Source organism: Carassius gibelio, chromosome B25 (assembly GCF_023724105.1).
Source record: "Carassius gibelio isolate Cgi1373 ecotype wild population from Czech Republic chromosome B25, carGib1.2-hapl.c, whole genome shotgun sequence".
Lineage (NCBI taxonomy): Eukaryota > Metazoa > Chordata > Actinopteri > Cypriniformes > Cyprinidae > Carassius > Carassius gibelio.
Genome location: NC_068420.1, coordinates 13,930,957 through 13,945,196, shown reverse-complemented (window position 1 = coordinate 13,945,196; position 14,240 = coordinate 13,930,957). Strand labels below are relative to the sequence as shown.

The following is a 14,240-nucleotide window of genomic DNA, read 5'->3' as shown; positions in this document are numbered from 1 at the left end:
GTAATGTCACAGCTTCCAAACGCTCTCAACGCAAAAGCCTACTGGCGCTCGTGAATCTTTAGCTCCGCCCACACGTCACGCCTCCAGGCGGTCGTGTTTTTCCGGGAAAAATCGGTACAGACTATCTTTCTCTTATGAATATAATAAAACTAAAGACTTTTTGGAGTTATGAAGGATGCAGTACTACTCTATAGGTACTCAAGATTAACAGGATATTGAGTGAAAACGAGCATTTACAAAAACATTAACTTTAAACAATTTCTTCTTCCCTGTCAGACTTCAAGGCATGTTCCCAATAGTACCACAAAGCATGCCTTGTTTGCAAACAGAGGAATGCACATGCATACATACTGGTACCAGAGTATGTGAGCAGAGCGGAGTGGGAGCGGAGCGTGGAGTGGAGCGGTGTGATTTTGACAGGAGCGAGGAGCGGATTTTTTAAAAGTCTGAGCGTTGTGGTTTTCACTCGCTCCAAGAGCGCTCCACCACCGCTCCATCACAAGTACAATTCATGCCAACGGCCCGTAATATAACTGCATATTTAGCAAGTATTCACGTTAAACTTATTTAACCATAGCTTGATACAGATGGATCTCTCAAATCAGAAGGTTACAATGACGACAATAGCCGAGCGGGAAGTTATAGGTTAGTTCTCAAGGAGTTTGTCTGTTCCTTTTACTGAATATTTTTGGGTCAAAGCATGATTTAAACAGTTACAGCACATTCACACGCAATCGCTTTGGCAATAATGCATTCAAACAAATGTAATCTTACAGTGTTACTTCATCTGTATCTGATTTTGAATGAGCAGAAATCTGTAAGAAATGCATTGATCTGTAGATAAAATAAAAATGTACTGTTATTTTCATCACAAACAAAATTTGCACAGCAGAATACAGTAATTATTCCTTTTAATGCTGACATCCATGTTATTAGTTTGGCATGTGGTAGGGAAAAAAAAGTTTGCACACAATAGCCTAAGCAACTTTGAAACTCTCCTGTTATTTTATTTTTTTTATTTTAATATAGGCTACATTATGAACATAACATTTCAAACATACTGAAATACTTTAGCCACGGAGCGAAGGCGGAGCGGTGTTTCTGGTATCACTGAGCGAGGAGTGGAGCGGCAGCGGGAAATTGTGAACCCAGAGCGGAGCTGGAGCGGAGTGATTATTAAATGCTCTGAGCGAGGAGGGGAAACTGTTGCCGCTCCACTCCGCTCACATACTCTGACTGGTACTGTCATAACATGCCTCAAAAACTGACACAGGAAGAGAAGAAATTGTTGAATAAAGTCATTATTTTTTTTTGTTATTTTTCACCCAAAATATCTTTGTGCTTCGAAGATGAACAAAAGGTCGAAGATGAAAAAAAAATTCAGTCTTGGGAACTACCCCTTTAATGAAAATGTAAGTTATTGAATGCATCAAGATCACTCACAGATACCCCAACAAGCTCCTCGTAAAATTCTTTATTCATAAACTTGATGCAAGTTTACAAATATACTGTACATGGTCAAAATTCTCTTGTAATGGAAAAGCCTAACAAAAAAAAAACAAGAAAGCATGCCAACAGTGTGAGCTTCAAGAACTATTCCATGAGATGGCACCAGAGACGAGTTCTGTTATTGGTTACGGTGAGGTTCACGTCCAGGGTGAAAAACAAAAACAAGTCATTACTGTTCGGACGAGGAAACAGAAGAACGACTCATCAGTTACAGAAACCTTGGTCAATGTGGACAAGCCCAGATCAGCAACTCGAACGCAGATGTACTTCTTGAGATGAATAGACCTCTGAGGAAACACCATTTAGAGAGGTCTGCTTTTTCAAATCTCACCAAAGAAAACCCAAGACCAAGCACATTTCTGAAACAAGACAGCAGCAATAACTTGCAAAGCAGATACTTGAGTTAATCGAGACATTCCTGCTGCAGTGGCTCTCTTGAATTACTTTTACATGTGACTCGAGTAAAAGATTACATTTGCATCCATATTAAAGATACACATATCCAAGAGCCTGCCTGTTATGGGACGAAGTTCAAACTCAGGACTGAGCCAAGAGGAACAATCACAACATTCTGTGTGAATACTAAACCCAAATGTCCCAGAATATTTACAACTGAAAGCTGAAGTCGGAGGGATGAGGAACAACAACAAAAATATTAGTTACATTTGACGGAGCACATAAATTCAGTAAACAAAGGAAATCATAAACATTTTTATAGCCAGAGTTATATAATCACCATTGATCTTTAACACTTCTTACGATGAAACCAAGCCCCATCTTAAAATACTTAATAGCGACCAAGGGAAGCTGTTAAAATCATTTTCTTTGAACTAGAGAAGGTTTTTTAAGTGGATAGGTAGAGCAAACCGACAGAAAAAAGGTTTTCAAACAGAATGGATATTCCTGAGTTTTCAATGAAACATGCGAAGTCTTCGACAGCCACTTTTTATAATACACCGCAAAACAAAGACAAAAAAGATGGGAGGTATGGTGTATTTCACCATTCGCCATGAACCTTGAAGCATTGACCATTCTTAAGACTTTATACTGGACGTTCAGATCCAAGAGGTAAAATAAACAACGCCTTGAGTTTTGTGACAATTGTCCATCAGGCTTGGAAAGAGACCGTGGTCTTGTAGTGTTGTGCTATGAGAAAAGTATTATTTGCGCTCTTTTAATCCATCGATGCTCACGGAATAAAACTGACAGCAAACTCTTAAGTACTGAGAGGCCCATTAGTAATGTAAACCTCAAATGTCTCAATCTGTAACAGCTGTTTTTTAATGGAGCAGAAATTATGAAAATGACAATTAAGGGTGGGAACAAAAACGTTATGTTCATATCACTTACATAAATACAATTTTTAAGATATTACCCCCTTTATTTTGAGAAACATCAACCTTTTCCCCCATTTCGAGTCCCCAAGTCCTCACATGAGAACAACTCGGATAATTCCCCCACTTCACATAAACACCACATTTAAGACTCCTCAAATCCATTTACAAGTATACAAGTGGAGCTCTGTTCAACTATGGAGCGACAGCAAGTTCTGCTTCGCTTTTTCAAAGCCAAAGCTCGCATTTGTCCATTATTGGTCAGATCAGCCACTGAGTGGAATTCATCATTAGCTGGAAAAACGAGATTTGGGGCTAGGGTCGTATAATCGCCCTTCCTCTCATCCTTGCAGTTATCATCATTAACATAAGAGTTGCTTAGGAAGCTTACGCATATAATTGTGGCAAGTAACGATTTTTTGACAACATCAGCATTGAATGTACCAGTACAGGTTAACTCAGAATGCATGAGGGGAACAAAAGTCTTGATAGATACAAGAGCAGTGGCACATTGTCTTCACATTGTCTCTAGTTGCATCCATATCCTGTTTTAAGTTCAGTAAACCACCATTTAAAGTCCATGGCCATAAGAACGTCCTTTAAAAGCAGACAGAGAGGATCAGATCCAGCATCTTCATTGAGCATCTCCATCTATGTAATAATCCTGAACAGAGCCATGCTCCAGTCAAAGTGAGGAAGCAACAAAAAGGAGAGAGAGGAAAAAAAAAAACTTCTGATCACACCATTCGGAAACGCCATGTTAGATGCCTTATTAGTACCAAGGCTCTGAATGTCCCATCGGTATAGAAGACAATAGATGAGAGAGAGAGAGAGAGAGAGAGAGAGAGAGAGAGAGAGAGAGAGAGAGAGAGAGAGAGAGAGAGAGAGCATGAGAAACAGACAGAAATCCAGACATCATGGGATCTGGTCAAAAAGTCCAGCCTTGCAGAAGATAAAGGACGATGCAAATTTCTGAGCATTCCAGACAGCGAGAGGGCAAACGTTTCCCCAATGGCTTCCACTAACACGAGGGGGCATCATACTCAAGCTGAAGATGTGAAAACATTAGTAAAATAAAGCAAAGGTTTGACCAGATATCCCATGTTTGCAGTGTGCAAGCGGATCAATGCGTTTCCTAGCCATCTTCTTTAGGAGGTGTGTACCAGCCTGGAAGAAAACATGAGAAAAAAAAACTTCTGAGAACAGTTCAAAGTTCATCAATTCTGCATCTCGTTTTAACGTTTCTCCACCTACCATTCTTTTCATGAATCTGAACCAATGATTTATATGACTGTTGTGCTCTGGCAAGGTTGTATTGATTCTGCACAAAACAAGTGAAAAAGGGTCAACATTTTTGCAAGCAAATATTTTTTGTATTTCATAGTGAAGTCGACCAAACCTTATTTGCTCCGAACTGCACTCTGGCTTTCCCTTTGACTAAGGTGGCATTGATTTGCATGATGACTGACTCTATTGAGTAGGCACTGCTCCAGCCCTACAAGATCAAATTTATTTCAATATTTCGGATTTCTTGAATTTGTTTGGTATTATTGAATGTGGAAACCTAAGAAAATGTAGAGAATTCAAACCTGTTTTGTAAGTAGCTCCATACACAAGGCTCCTCCTCCAAGAACATAGCTAGATTAGAAAAATATTTAAATACAATATTTTTATTGGTCAATGTAAACTAATAATTTTTCTGTGAATGGTTTTATACTGGCCTTTCAAAAATATATGGGGTTTTAAACAGAATTCTAAATAATTAAAATACAAGCAAATTAAATTATCATTACTCAATCTCTGTTAAATTACAACTACATGTTGAGTTATTTAGACAGCATTATTCACAATACATCCGTTTATGTTATTCTCTGGGGGGAAAGATATAATAATCCATCAAATATAATAAAATGGTTACTTTTTAGCAACACAAAAAGTTTAGTCTGACTTATTTACTAGGACAAAGTTCTTATGCTCACCCTCCAGACAGGACAGGAGACACAACCCGTACAAAGGGAGGATCAAAAGGAAAGTTATCCTGTCATCAGCAAGCAAGAAAACCCAAATTTAGTTGCATAATCTCTTTTTTTCCAAGCAAATTATCTTTAATCTGTATTTATGTACAACAAAGAAAAAACTAACTTTATAAGAGAAATTGAGCAGAATGTAGTCCATGCCTTCTTTTTCCTTCAAAACCTGCAAGTCGCTGTGTAACGGACTGTCTGGGTCAACCCTTAAGAAACACGAGAATGATTTGAAAGATCCGAACACTAGAATTATCATCAGTCCACATGGTATTTCATATGTAATGCAAGCATACTTACGTCCTTAACTTGACATGCCACTCATACAGGCTATCATTGACTAACTCCACTGAATAGATACCTGGAACAGATGGAATGGTAAACAAACAGATCAGACAGATCTGTAAAAAGATAAAACTACTGGAAACTAAGAAATGTTCCACAACAATTTTAGGCATCACATGCGCACTCCTGACATAAAAATAGCAGTCACAAAAGGTAAGCAACTTTAGGCCATGATATACTTCCAAGTGAAACCAATGACGCAACTGGTGGGTTGTTATTTCCAACAAAATCAGGCCAACCAAAGTTCAAAACTGAAGATGGTAAATGTCTTCAAACTACCACTGGTTCAGGGTTACTGCCTAAAGCCTTGTTTAAACTTTCACCTGGCTCTGCATCGCGAGCCTCTGATGACTGCGCACGCACCTCCCCAAATGGACGAGGTGTATATACTTGTCATGGTCGCCATTGTACTATTCTTTAAAACGTCAGGAGGCAATGAGGAGTAATTGTCCTCTAAAACTATCGGAAATCAGTGGCAAGTACAAGACTCAAAATTGACAATGAATGACTTAGGCTACGTTTACACGACAATGATGTAGTCCAAAATGGAAAATGAACAGGCAAAACGCACAAGTTTACCGTTTTTGGCTGAAAACGTCATCGTGTAAGCAGCCCCATAATGTCTTAAAAATAATAAAAAAAATTTGGGGGGTTTTTCACATCAAACAAGACAACTTTTAGCAAATAGTGTTAAAGTTGTGTATCTTCCGAAGCAGAACCGAGTGCAAAGATAAAAAAATGCCATGCACACTGCCAAGCAAGAAGGAGCCTTGCGCACTTGATGCGCATGGCCACCCACTCCACGATAACGGCATCTTCACCACACAAATCTTTTTTTTTGCTTATTAGGTAAGTGTGCTCTAGGGCTCTGCCTTATATGATGAAGAAATCTTCTCTGGATTACTACTTCTGTTCATTCAGTGGCGGTCAAATGCGAGGAAAAATGTGAACACTAGTCATCAGCTTTACAATACAATCGTAGTTTAAAGTTTTTTGCATGTTTAATACTGAAAAGCTGTATTGGACAAAAACTGGACAAAAGAATTGCCTTAACAGTGAAAATGCTCCTTAAAAGGCTTTGAAAGAAACAGGTTTGGAACAAACAAATGGAAAAGTCAATGCTGTTATTGAACTAAAATTACCTGTCTTATAACTCTGTGATCTATAGATCTCCCTGAGTTCCTTCATGAGGCGGTCAGAGGCCTGAACTGAACCGGACACCGCACCCTACGAGACCAACAATGAAGCATTTAGGGAACATATACAACATTGCAAGGAGCAGTCTTTTAAATTATTCTTATAAATTACAGACTTCACAAATAGAAAAAAGCTGAACCTATTTGCTAATTAAAAATGTGCTTTATTGTATTGTATTATATATCATAAAGAGATGACATCACTATACTGTATCAATAAAACCAATATTGCTCCACCCAACCCCAAAGTTGTATAAAAAGGTACCTTACCGAATGCACACTTACGTTCAAGTGGTCCTGCCTCTGGTTTTTTCGGATTTTCTCCAGAATGGCCAGATTCTCTTTCTCGATGCCATCGTCCTCTGACTTTTTCCCATCGACCGGTTCCTCCTCTTTCATGTCATAGTGGTCTAGATCTTCAATATCCTGCTGCCACAGCAACAAACAAAAGAGAAGTGTTAGGTATTAACTAGTCTTCTCGTCATAACTTGAGTCATGAGGAACCCATCGCATCCCCTAAAGCTTAATACCTCTGCCATTTCCTCTTCCTCCTCTTCTTCTGATGTCACTTCATCTGTTGTTCCATGCTGGGAAGAACAAGGACAAAAAGCTTCAATCAGCTCACACCAGGAACAGGAAAAGGAAGGAGTGTAATAAGGCTATGTAGGTCTGTGCTGATTTGGGCTACCTTCTTGTCTTGACCGATTGGTCCAGCAGGAAGTGGCTGATCCAGCATCTCCACATCAGGATGCTGGGGCAGGTTATAGAGTCGGCATAAATCACAGATCAGCCTTTTCAGCTGCTGTAGGAGCTGCATAAGAAGGAAGAGTGGTAACAAATGGTAAGTAACAAGAACTGGCCAACATTTTCCTTATGCTAATTTATATAAAACCATTAATCTACTATCACACATTGGGCTGCATATAAAATAATGTGAGATCTTGGGTGTTCAGAAAAAAAGCTTCATCCCGACCAAAACATGCATTTGGGTTCATTATGGATTAGGAATGCTAGATTATGCCACATATTTGGAACAATGTCAAATAAAGATAGTCCATAATGAAGAATAAACTATTTCTACCATTTACAATAAAAGTTCACATTGTGTACAACGTGTTAAAAAATAAAAATAATTTTCCTTATAACTGTATACACATATTGATTAATTTTCTTTTTACAAAAAACATTTGCATTTTAATGCAATCGTTTAGATTTTTTTTCTCTCCAAATCATTTTTTTTAAGCACCAAATAAAATGGTGATGTAATTAAAAAAGTTGCAAGTTGAATGTATTTTTAGATTAAATTAATGAAAATGGACAAAGCTTATTTGCTATGATATTTTAATTAAAATCATCAATTTTGATTAAATTATATATACTACCATTCAAAGGTTTGTTCTTGTTTTTAAAGAGGATTCATGCTCACCAAGTCTGCTTTTATTTGACAAAAATAAAGTACAAACAATAAAAGAAAAAATAATTACAATTTAAAATGCCTTTTCTGTTTTTTACATTTTAAAATGTAAATTATCCCGGTGATGCTAAAAAGCTGCATCATTTTCAGCCTCATTACTTCAGTAATATGTGAGTCAAGATCCTTCAGAAATTCTCATAGGCTGATTTGCTGGTCAAGGCAATTATTATCAATGACTAAAACAACTGTGCTGCTTCAGATGAACAGTGTATTTAAAATAGATTCTTGACTTAACTGTGACTCAATCGATTTAATTCATCTTTGCTGAATATAAGTGCTAATTTTTGTACAAACTTATGTACACTAAAAATATATAGTGCTTTATTTTGATGATCACATCTCATGACAATATCCAAAAGAGTTAACCCCTCCTTACCAAAGTATTGCCTTTTCTGACATCCTCCAGTCGTTCAAGGACTTCAGTCAGACTTGGGTCATCTGAATCAACGAACCATATTGGTGGGGTTGAAGGGTAAGACTCCTACAAAAATATCAAGAGTTACAACATCAGCATCTTCAGAACTCTATCGAAACCCTTTGTCCTTCCACAAGGTTACTAAAGTCTGAACAGATCTGCTCATCCACTTGCATGATAAGCATCCACATCACCATCTGCCAAACCAATGACTCTTCTCTCTTCTAATGCAAACCCAGAAAAGACCATGGCCGTGCTGTTTATTTCAGAGTTAGGGTGAGGTTAGGTTCCCATCCACTAGTTCTGCCGTCGAAGGAGAGCCAGAATGATTGCGATGTGATCTGCTTCTGCTCGTCAGGACCACTTACTGACCTTACAGCACCTCAAACATCAAGACAGAAGCTCAGCAAACTAACTGACTCAAAAACAACAAAACTGCTGCCAGTTGCACTGCAGTGGCGTCGTTTTGCAGTGTGCTTTTATAGACACTGAACGCATACTTCATTATGTAGTACAGTTACTATACTCTTCAAATACATACACATTGTGTGCATTAAAAGCTGGGAAAATTCAGGAATTGCTCGAATACTAAGTTTCATCATGTGCTAATATTTTTAATACCACATATAACACGTTACGATAGCGGCTATAAATCACGCTAACATTAACTTTGTAACAAATCTCGATAGATTTAACCGAATGTACAGCTGTCGTTTTAAATCTGAGCATTTCTTTAGAGGCCTCGCGAAATGACGAAATTCGGCAAACCAACTTAATAATAGATAAATTAGATAGCCAACATCCAATCTAGCTGTTTATACCAATACAATGTTTTGTTAAGCTATGCATATTCCAGAATAGCATCTCAAAGTTGGCTTGGCAAGACCAAAAAAAAAACATTCTGTCCGAAACGTCGTTTAGCTAGCAGAAGTATCCGCTTAGCTAAATTAGCACACAAGCTAATTAACTAACTTAACTACAAAACCCCAGCGACGCGGAATAAAACAACCCCTTTATGTTTTATTTAAACCTATATTTGATATGACCAAGCAAACCTGAATATTATCTAGCGAGTTTGTTTAGCGAATAAAGTTAAAGCGACAGCAAACGCAGTTAACTTTGTTAGCTAATAAACTAACGTTAACGTTAGCAGGCTAAGTTACATGTAGCGCCCACTAGCAGTGCATACTTGTTTAGCTGTGATATTGACACCTATTTGAGGATATAATCTATCTTGTTCGGCATTATTTACATGGTTTATCCTCAATATAATGGCTTCATTCGAGTCAAAAGGGGTTGTGGGTGGTGTTGTTTCTCTCGGCCTTGTCTTTTTCGCCTGTAAGTTCAGCTACGTGATGAATCTTACCGTGATGTTGCAGTGAATAATCAGCAGCTTTTCTCCCGTCACATTGAACTGGCAGCTCAGTTCATCAGGCTTCCAGTCGATTATTCTGAATCGTTCATGGTTTGGGTCAAAAATTGACTCCAGGAACTTTAATTCGGCCTTCAGCCCCGACACCGACATCTTCCACTCATCTCATCAGCAGCCAGGCCGAGGGGGGAAGGGACTCACAGACTACTGCGAGCGCGCAGCTGATCCAGAGAGAGAGAGAGTGAGAGAGAGGATTTAACAACGTTTATTAAATTATCATTTATATCTCACACACATTCACAATAATACTAAATAAAACAAAAATAATAGATAAAAGAAATAAAACATTAAATAAAAAACATCAAAACCAGCTTACCCTCAAAGACCTCACATAAGATATCTTTACAACACCAAGTATCACAAAAAAAAAAAACATTAAATTCTTCACCAGTTTGTAGTACGCAAATTCAATCTTGATTCTTCCACCCACTAGTTTTCTAAACATAATTTCCACATCAGTAGTCCCAAGTTGTTTACTTTATTTTCCCTTGTTTTCCAGATTGCTAATTTTGCTGTTCCCAACAAATAATTTAATAAACATGTCATCCTTCTCATAGAATACCAATACTTAACACCTCCAATAAAAATTTGATCTGAAAATTCTTCATCAAAATCTTTTGAACAAATCTCTAAGAAAATTGAAAAGATCTTTTAATATTCCAAATTTTAAAAATAAATGCTCTAAATCTTCTTGGCTTCCACAAAATCTACATTCCTGCTAGATTCAAGTGTGCCATGTGTCTTTCAGTAGCTATCGCCCCGTGAATAAGCCTCCACTGTAGATCCGCAGTGCACTTATAGGAGGCTTTTACAGAGCTCTCCACCTGTCCATCACGGGGAAGTCTGGTCCTAACAAACTTGGCCACTTTGAAGCTTTTATTCTCTTGAGAGAAACTTGATTGACTTGTGACTTTTACTGAAGAATAGTAAATCACTTTCTTTGACGAAGATTTAAAACAGTCCAGCTGTGGTGTATCAAAAGACAAAATTGAGTCCATATTTACAGCCACTGTTTCCTCAAGTATGTCTGGAGACTCTGATTTTTGGAAATTCTTCTTCTATATCTCTTAAGCCCATTGTCCGACGTCCTTCAATGTACTCTCTGTGTCCACTTGGTAATACATTCCAGATCTCCTCTGTCAGTTTTGAGACAAGACGATCAGATTTCAATCCTGTTACTTCTTTAAGAATTTCAACCGGCTTCCACCCAAAAATGTCCAAGAGGTGTCTGATTTTTACAATCCCATTTCGTTAAAAAAATACCTAATGTTTTTATGCCCCCTCTACCCCAAAGTAAACCACATGGTAGGTTTGGAGGTATTACTTCTTCCCAGCTACTAATAATAAATCTCTCACTTTTCCCCCAATTCACTTTGGCTGAGGATGCTTTTTCATATTTCCCGATAATTTCTGTTAAAACTTTCACAGCATTTTGACCTTTTATAAACACTGTGACATCATTAGCATATGCTGACAAGGATATTTTAAAGGTGCTCTTTAAATCTGGAAGTGAAATACCAATTAGGTCTTTCCTTAATCTGAACAAAAATGGTTTGATTACTAGACTATATAACTGTCCAGAAAGTGGACAGCCTTGTTTGATACCCCTAGACATCATGATAGGTGCACTCAATCCACCTTCAGCTTTAACCTTAACAAATGCATTAGAATACAACAATTTTATATAAGATATAACATTATCTCCAAAACCAAATTATTTGAATACATTAAAAATATATTTATTATCAATTTGGTCAAACGCTTTTTCTTGGTCAAGCGAAAGAATCTCCAAATTAAGACTATTTCTTTGACTAAAATCAATCACATCACGCAATAAAAATAAATTATCCATAATTGTTCTATCTGGTATACAATAAGACTGGTCTCTATGAACCAGTCTTATTGTGCTATATGAACTAATTCATATAAACATTTCTAAGTCTATTTGCTAGTACTTTTGAGAATATTTTGTAGTCTAAACATAGCAACGACACTGGTCTGCAGTTTTTTAATAGTCCCAAATCTCCTTTCTTAGGAATTAAAGATAGAATTGCTCTGCAAAAACTTGTGGGTAATGTCTTTCTTTCGACGCAATCTATCAGTAGTTCATTTAAATCATGACCCAAGTAATTCCCAGAAAGCCTGATAGAACTCCACAGGTATACCGTCCACTCCTGGAGATCTTCCAGGGGATAATTGTCTCATTGCATCAGTAAGCTCTTGCAAAGTTATTTGTTCATCAAGCGATTCTCTTTGTTCATCTCTCAACTGAGGCAGATCACAAAGCAAATCATCCACACTTCCAGAGTCACAACTCTGAGCATTATATATAATTTAGAATACAAGTATATTTGTAATTGTAATTTCTCTCATTTCCAGAGGGTCAGAAGTTATCATTCCATTCGGACGTCTTATATGACACAATAGTTTTTGGAAAAATCTTTTCTTTTCCAAATTAAAAAAACAGGCACTAGGAGCATCCATATCTTTGATGTAGCGAATTCATGATCTTATGAGTGCTCCTTTTACCTTTTCCTGTAAAAAAGACCCAAGTGGCTCTTTTGTCTTATTTAGACTTTCATTAATTACCATTCCCTTATTATTTAACATGTCTTTTTCCAGAGATACAATGTCTCTTTGTAAACTTTCCACTGTTGGTTTCATCATTACAGTAGTATGTAAAGTATAGTTTTGACAAAAAATACTAATGTTAGCTTTACTTACATCCCACCATTGACCAAGATTTTCAAAACTGTCTTTCTTAAGTTTCCACCTATCCCAGAAACCCTTAAACTTTTCCCAGAAACTGATATCCTGTAATAATTTGACATTAAAATGCCAAAAATAACAAGTTTTCAAAAGTAATCATATGGTGATCTGAAAAACCATTAGTCAAGATGGATACATTAATTACCTTATTATTCCAAATCTTCCCCAAATAAAATCTAACCGAGCACCACTAACTTGATTATTTGATGCCTTTAAACATGTATATTGTCTAACTCCTATGTTCTCCACAAATCTATTAAATCAATCTCATTTACAATTTTTAACAATTGAATGCTTGACTGATTATGTGGCTCCTCTCCATTCCTATCAATTATAAAATTAGTTGTCCAATCACCTCCAATTATCATGCACACAGTATCATCAATTTTCTGAATAACTGTTCTCAGTTCCATTAAAAAAACCCACACGCTCATGTCCATTATTAGGAGCATATACTTTAATTAAAACAAATATAGTTCCTTCAAACTGTACTTTAATTAAACGTCCTCTACCTTTTACAGTTTCCTCTGTTGATAGAATATTTACATTTATATTTTTGTAAAAAAGAATAGCTACCCTAGCACTTGTGTTTGTACCATGGCTAAGAGCATATTTCCCTTCCCACCACATACCCCACTGAGTCTCATTATCATTACTTGTATGTGTTTCTTGCAAAAAGACTATATCAGTTCCTTTAACAATCTCTGAGATCATGGCTAATTTATTCCGATCTCTACCCCCATTTATATTTAAAGAAACAAATTGAAAAGTTCCATAGAAAAATGAGAATAAAGAAAAACAAATGTGAATAGACAGAATAAATAAAGTATGGAATTCACCCTGTGCATTTGAGCATCCTACTTTTGCAAAGCTCATTTTTCTTTCCGTAATTTAGCTAGAATCTTCTTCAGCCTAAACCTCTTCTTCTTGCACAGAGCGTCATAACAACTTTCAGCATTAACACCACTGACCATATAAATTTGTCTATTTCAGGGAAAAAATCCGTTACCTCAACAGCTTTTCCAAATGTAAAATCCAAAAAATCAAAAAATCACCTGCACCAAATATGTTTCATCAATATTCTGCAACCCAAACTCAGAAACATCCGACACCTCAGACAATGTATCATCCTCCCTCATTTCATAATCCTCACCTTTTTCAACATCATTTAAGCTTCCATTATTTTCAATAATCACTTCGCAAGCAGCGCTTTCACTTACTTGCTCTACTACTGTATCTGTACTTTGTTCCAAGACCTCATGCTCTTGTGCCACATTTTTCTCCTTCATTCCAATTTTTGTCTACACTTACGCGTGATCCATCATCCTGAGTGATACTCTCTTCATTAGGCTGAGGCTGCATTGTTGTATTTTTTACATTAGCGGCATTTACTCCACTAGGCCCAGTGGCCTCCTCATTAACCTGCGCTCTATGTGGGCATGTCAACTTTTAGTGGCCAATTTCACCACACTCATAACACTTAAAGCTACCTGTTTTAACATAAAGCATATAAAATTTTCCTTCATGTACAACTCTGAAAGCCACATCTAAGTCCGGCACATTCAGAAACATATACACTTGTCTCCTAAAAGACATCACACGTTTTAGTGCTTCATTCTTAGATCCTAATGTGATGGTTTTGATCGCACTAGCACATTTACCATACTGAACTAATGCACGCTCAATATTCTCATTTTCAATAAGTGGGGGGGGGGGGCGTTCGAGATATAGACTTTTGTTGG

At 37.1% G+C, this 14,240-nt stretch overlaps 1 protein-coding gene across 4 annotated transcripts; it reads right to left on the bottom strand.

Annotated features, from left to right (window-relative positions):
• Positions 1-2,768: 2,768 nt before the first annotated feature.
• On the bottom strand, positions 2,769-9,890 carry ube2q2 (ubiquitin-conjugating enzyme E2Q family member 2). 4 transcript variants are annotated; one of them, XM_052597713.1, is made up of 13 exons: positions 9,664-9,890; positions 8,259-8,363; positions 7,097-7,219; positions 6,939-6,995; positions 6,679-6,837; positions 6,355-6,439; positions 5,168-5,228; positions 4,986-5,076; positions 4,823-4,881; positions 4,433-4,481; positions 4,243-4,338; positions 4,098-4,164; positions 2,769-4,010 (listed from the first exon to the last, which is right to left on the bottom strand). In XM_052597713.1, the coding sequence occupies exons 1-13, from the start codon at positions 9,820-9,822 to the stop codon at positions 3,979-3,981; spliced, it is 1,143 nt and encodes a 380-aa protein (XP_052453673.1). In that variant the 5' UTR covers positions 9,823-9,890; the 3' UTR covers positions 2,769-3,978. The 4 variants fall into 4 exon arrangements, with proteins under 4 accessions (XP_052453673.1, XP_052453675.1, XP_052453674.1 ...); XM_052597715.1 differs by having other exon boundaries at positions 6,694-6,837; XM_052597714.1 differs by having other exon boundaries at positions 6,679-6,834.
• Between the last annotated feature and the right edge of the window lie 4,350 nt (positions 9,891-14,240).

Coding starts and splice junctions, on each gene's coding strand:
- ube2q2 (XM_052597713.1), bottom strand. CDS start 9,822: ATGTCGGTGTCGGGGCTGAAGGCCGAATTAAAGTTCCTGGAGTCAATT. Junction 5,229..6,354: donor ATCACAGAGTTATAAGACAG/GTAATTTTAGTT, acceptor CATCTGTTCCAG/GTATCTATTCAGTGGAGTTA. Junction 4,165..4,242: donor TGCAGTTCGGAGCAAATAAG/GTTTGGTCGACT, acceptor TGTTTTGTGCAG/AATCAATACAACCTTGCCAG.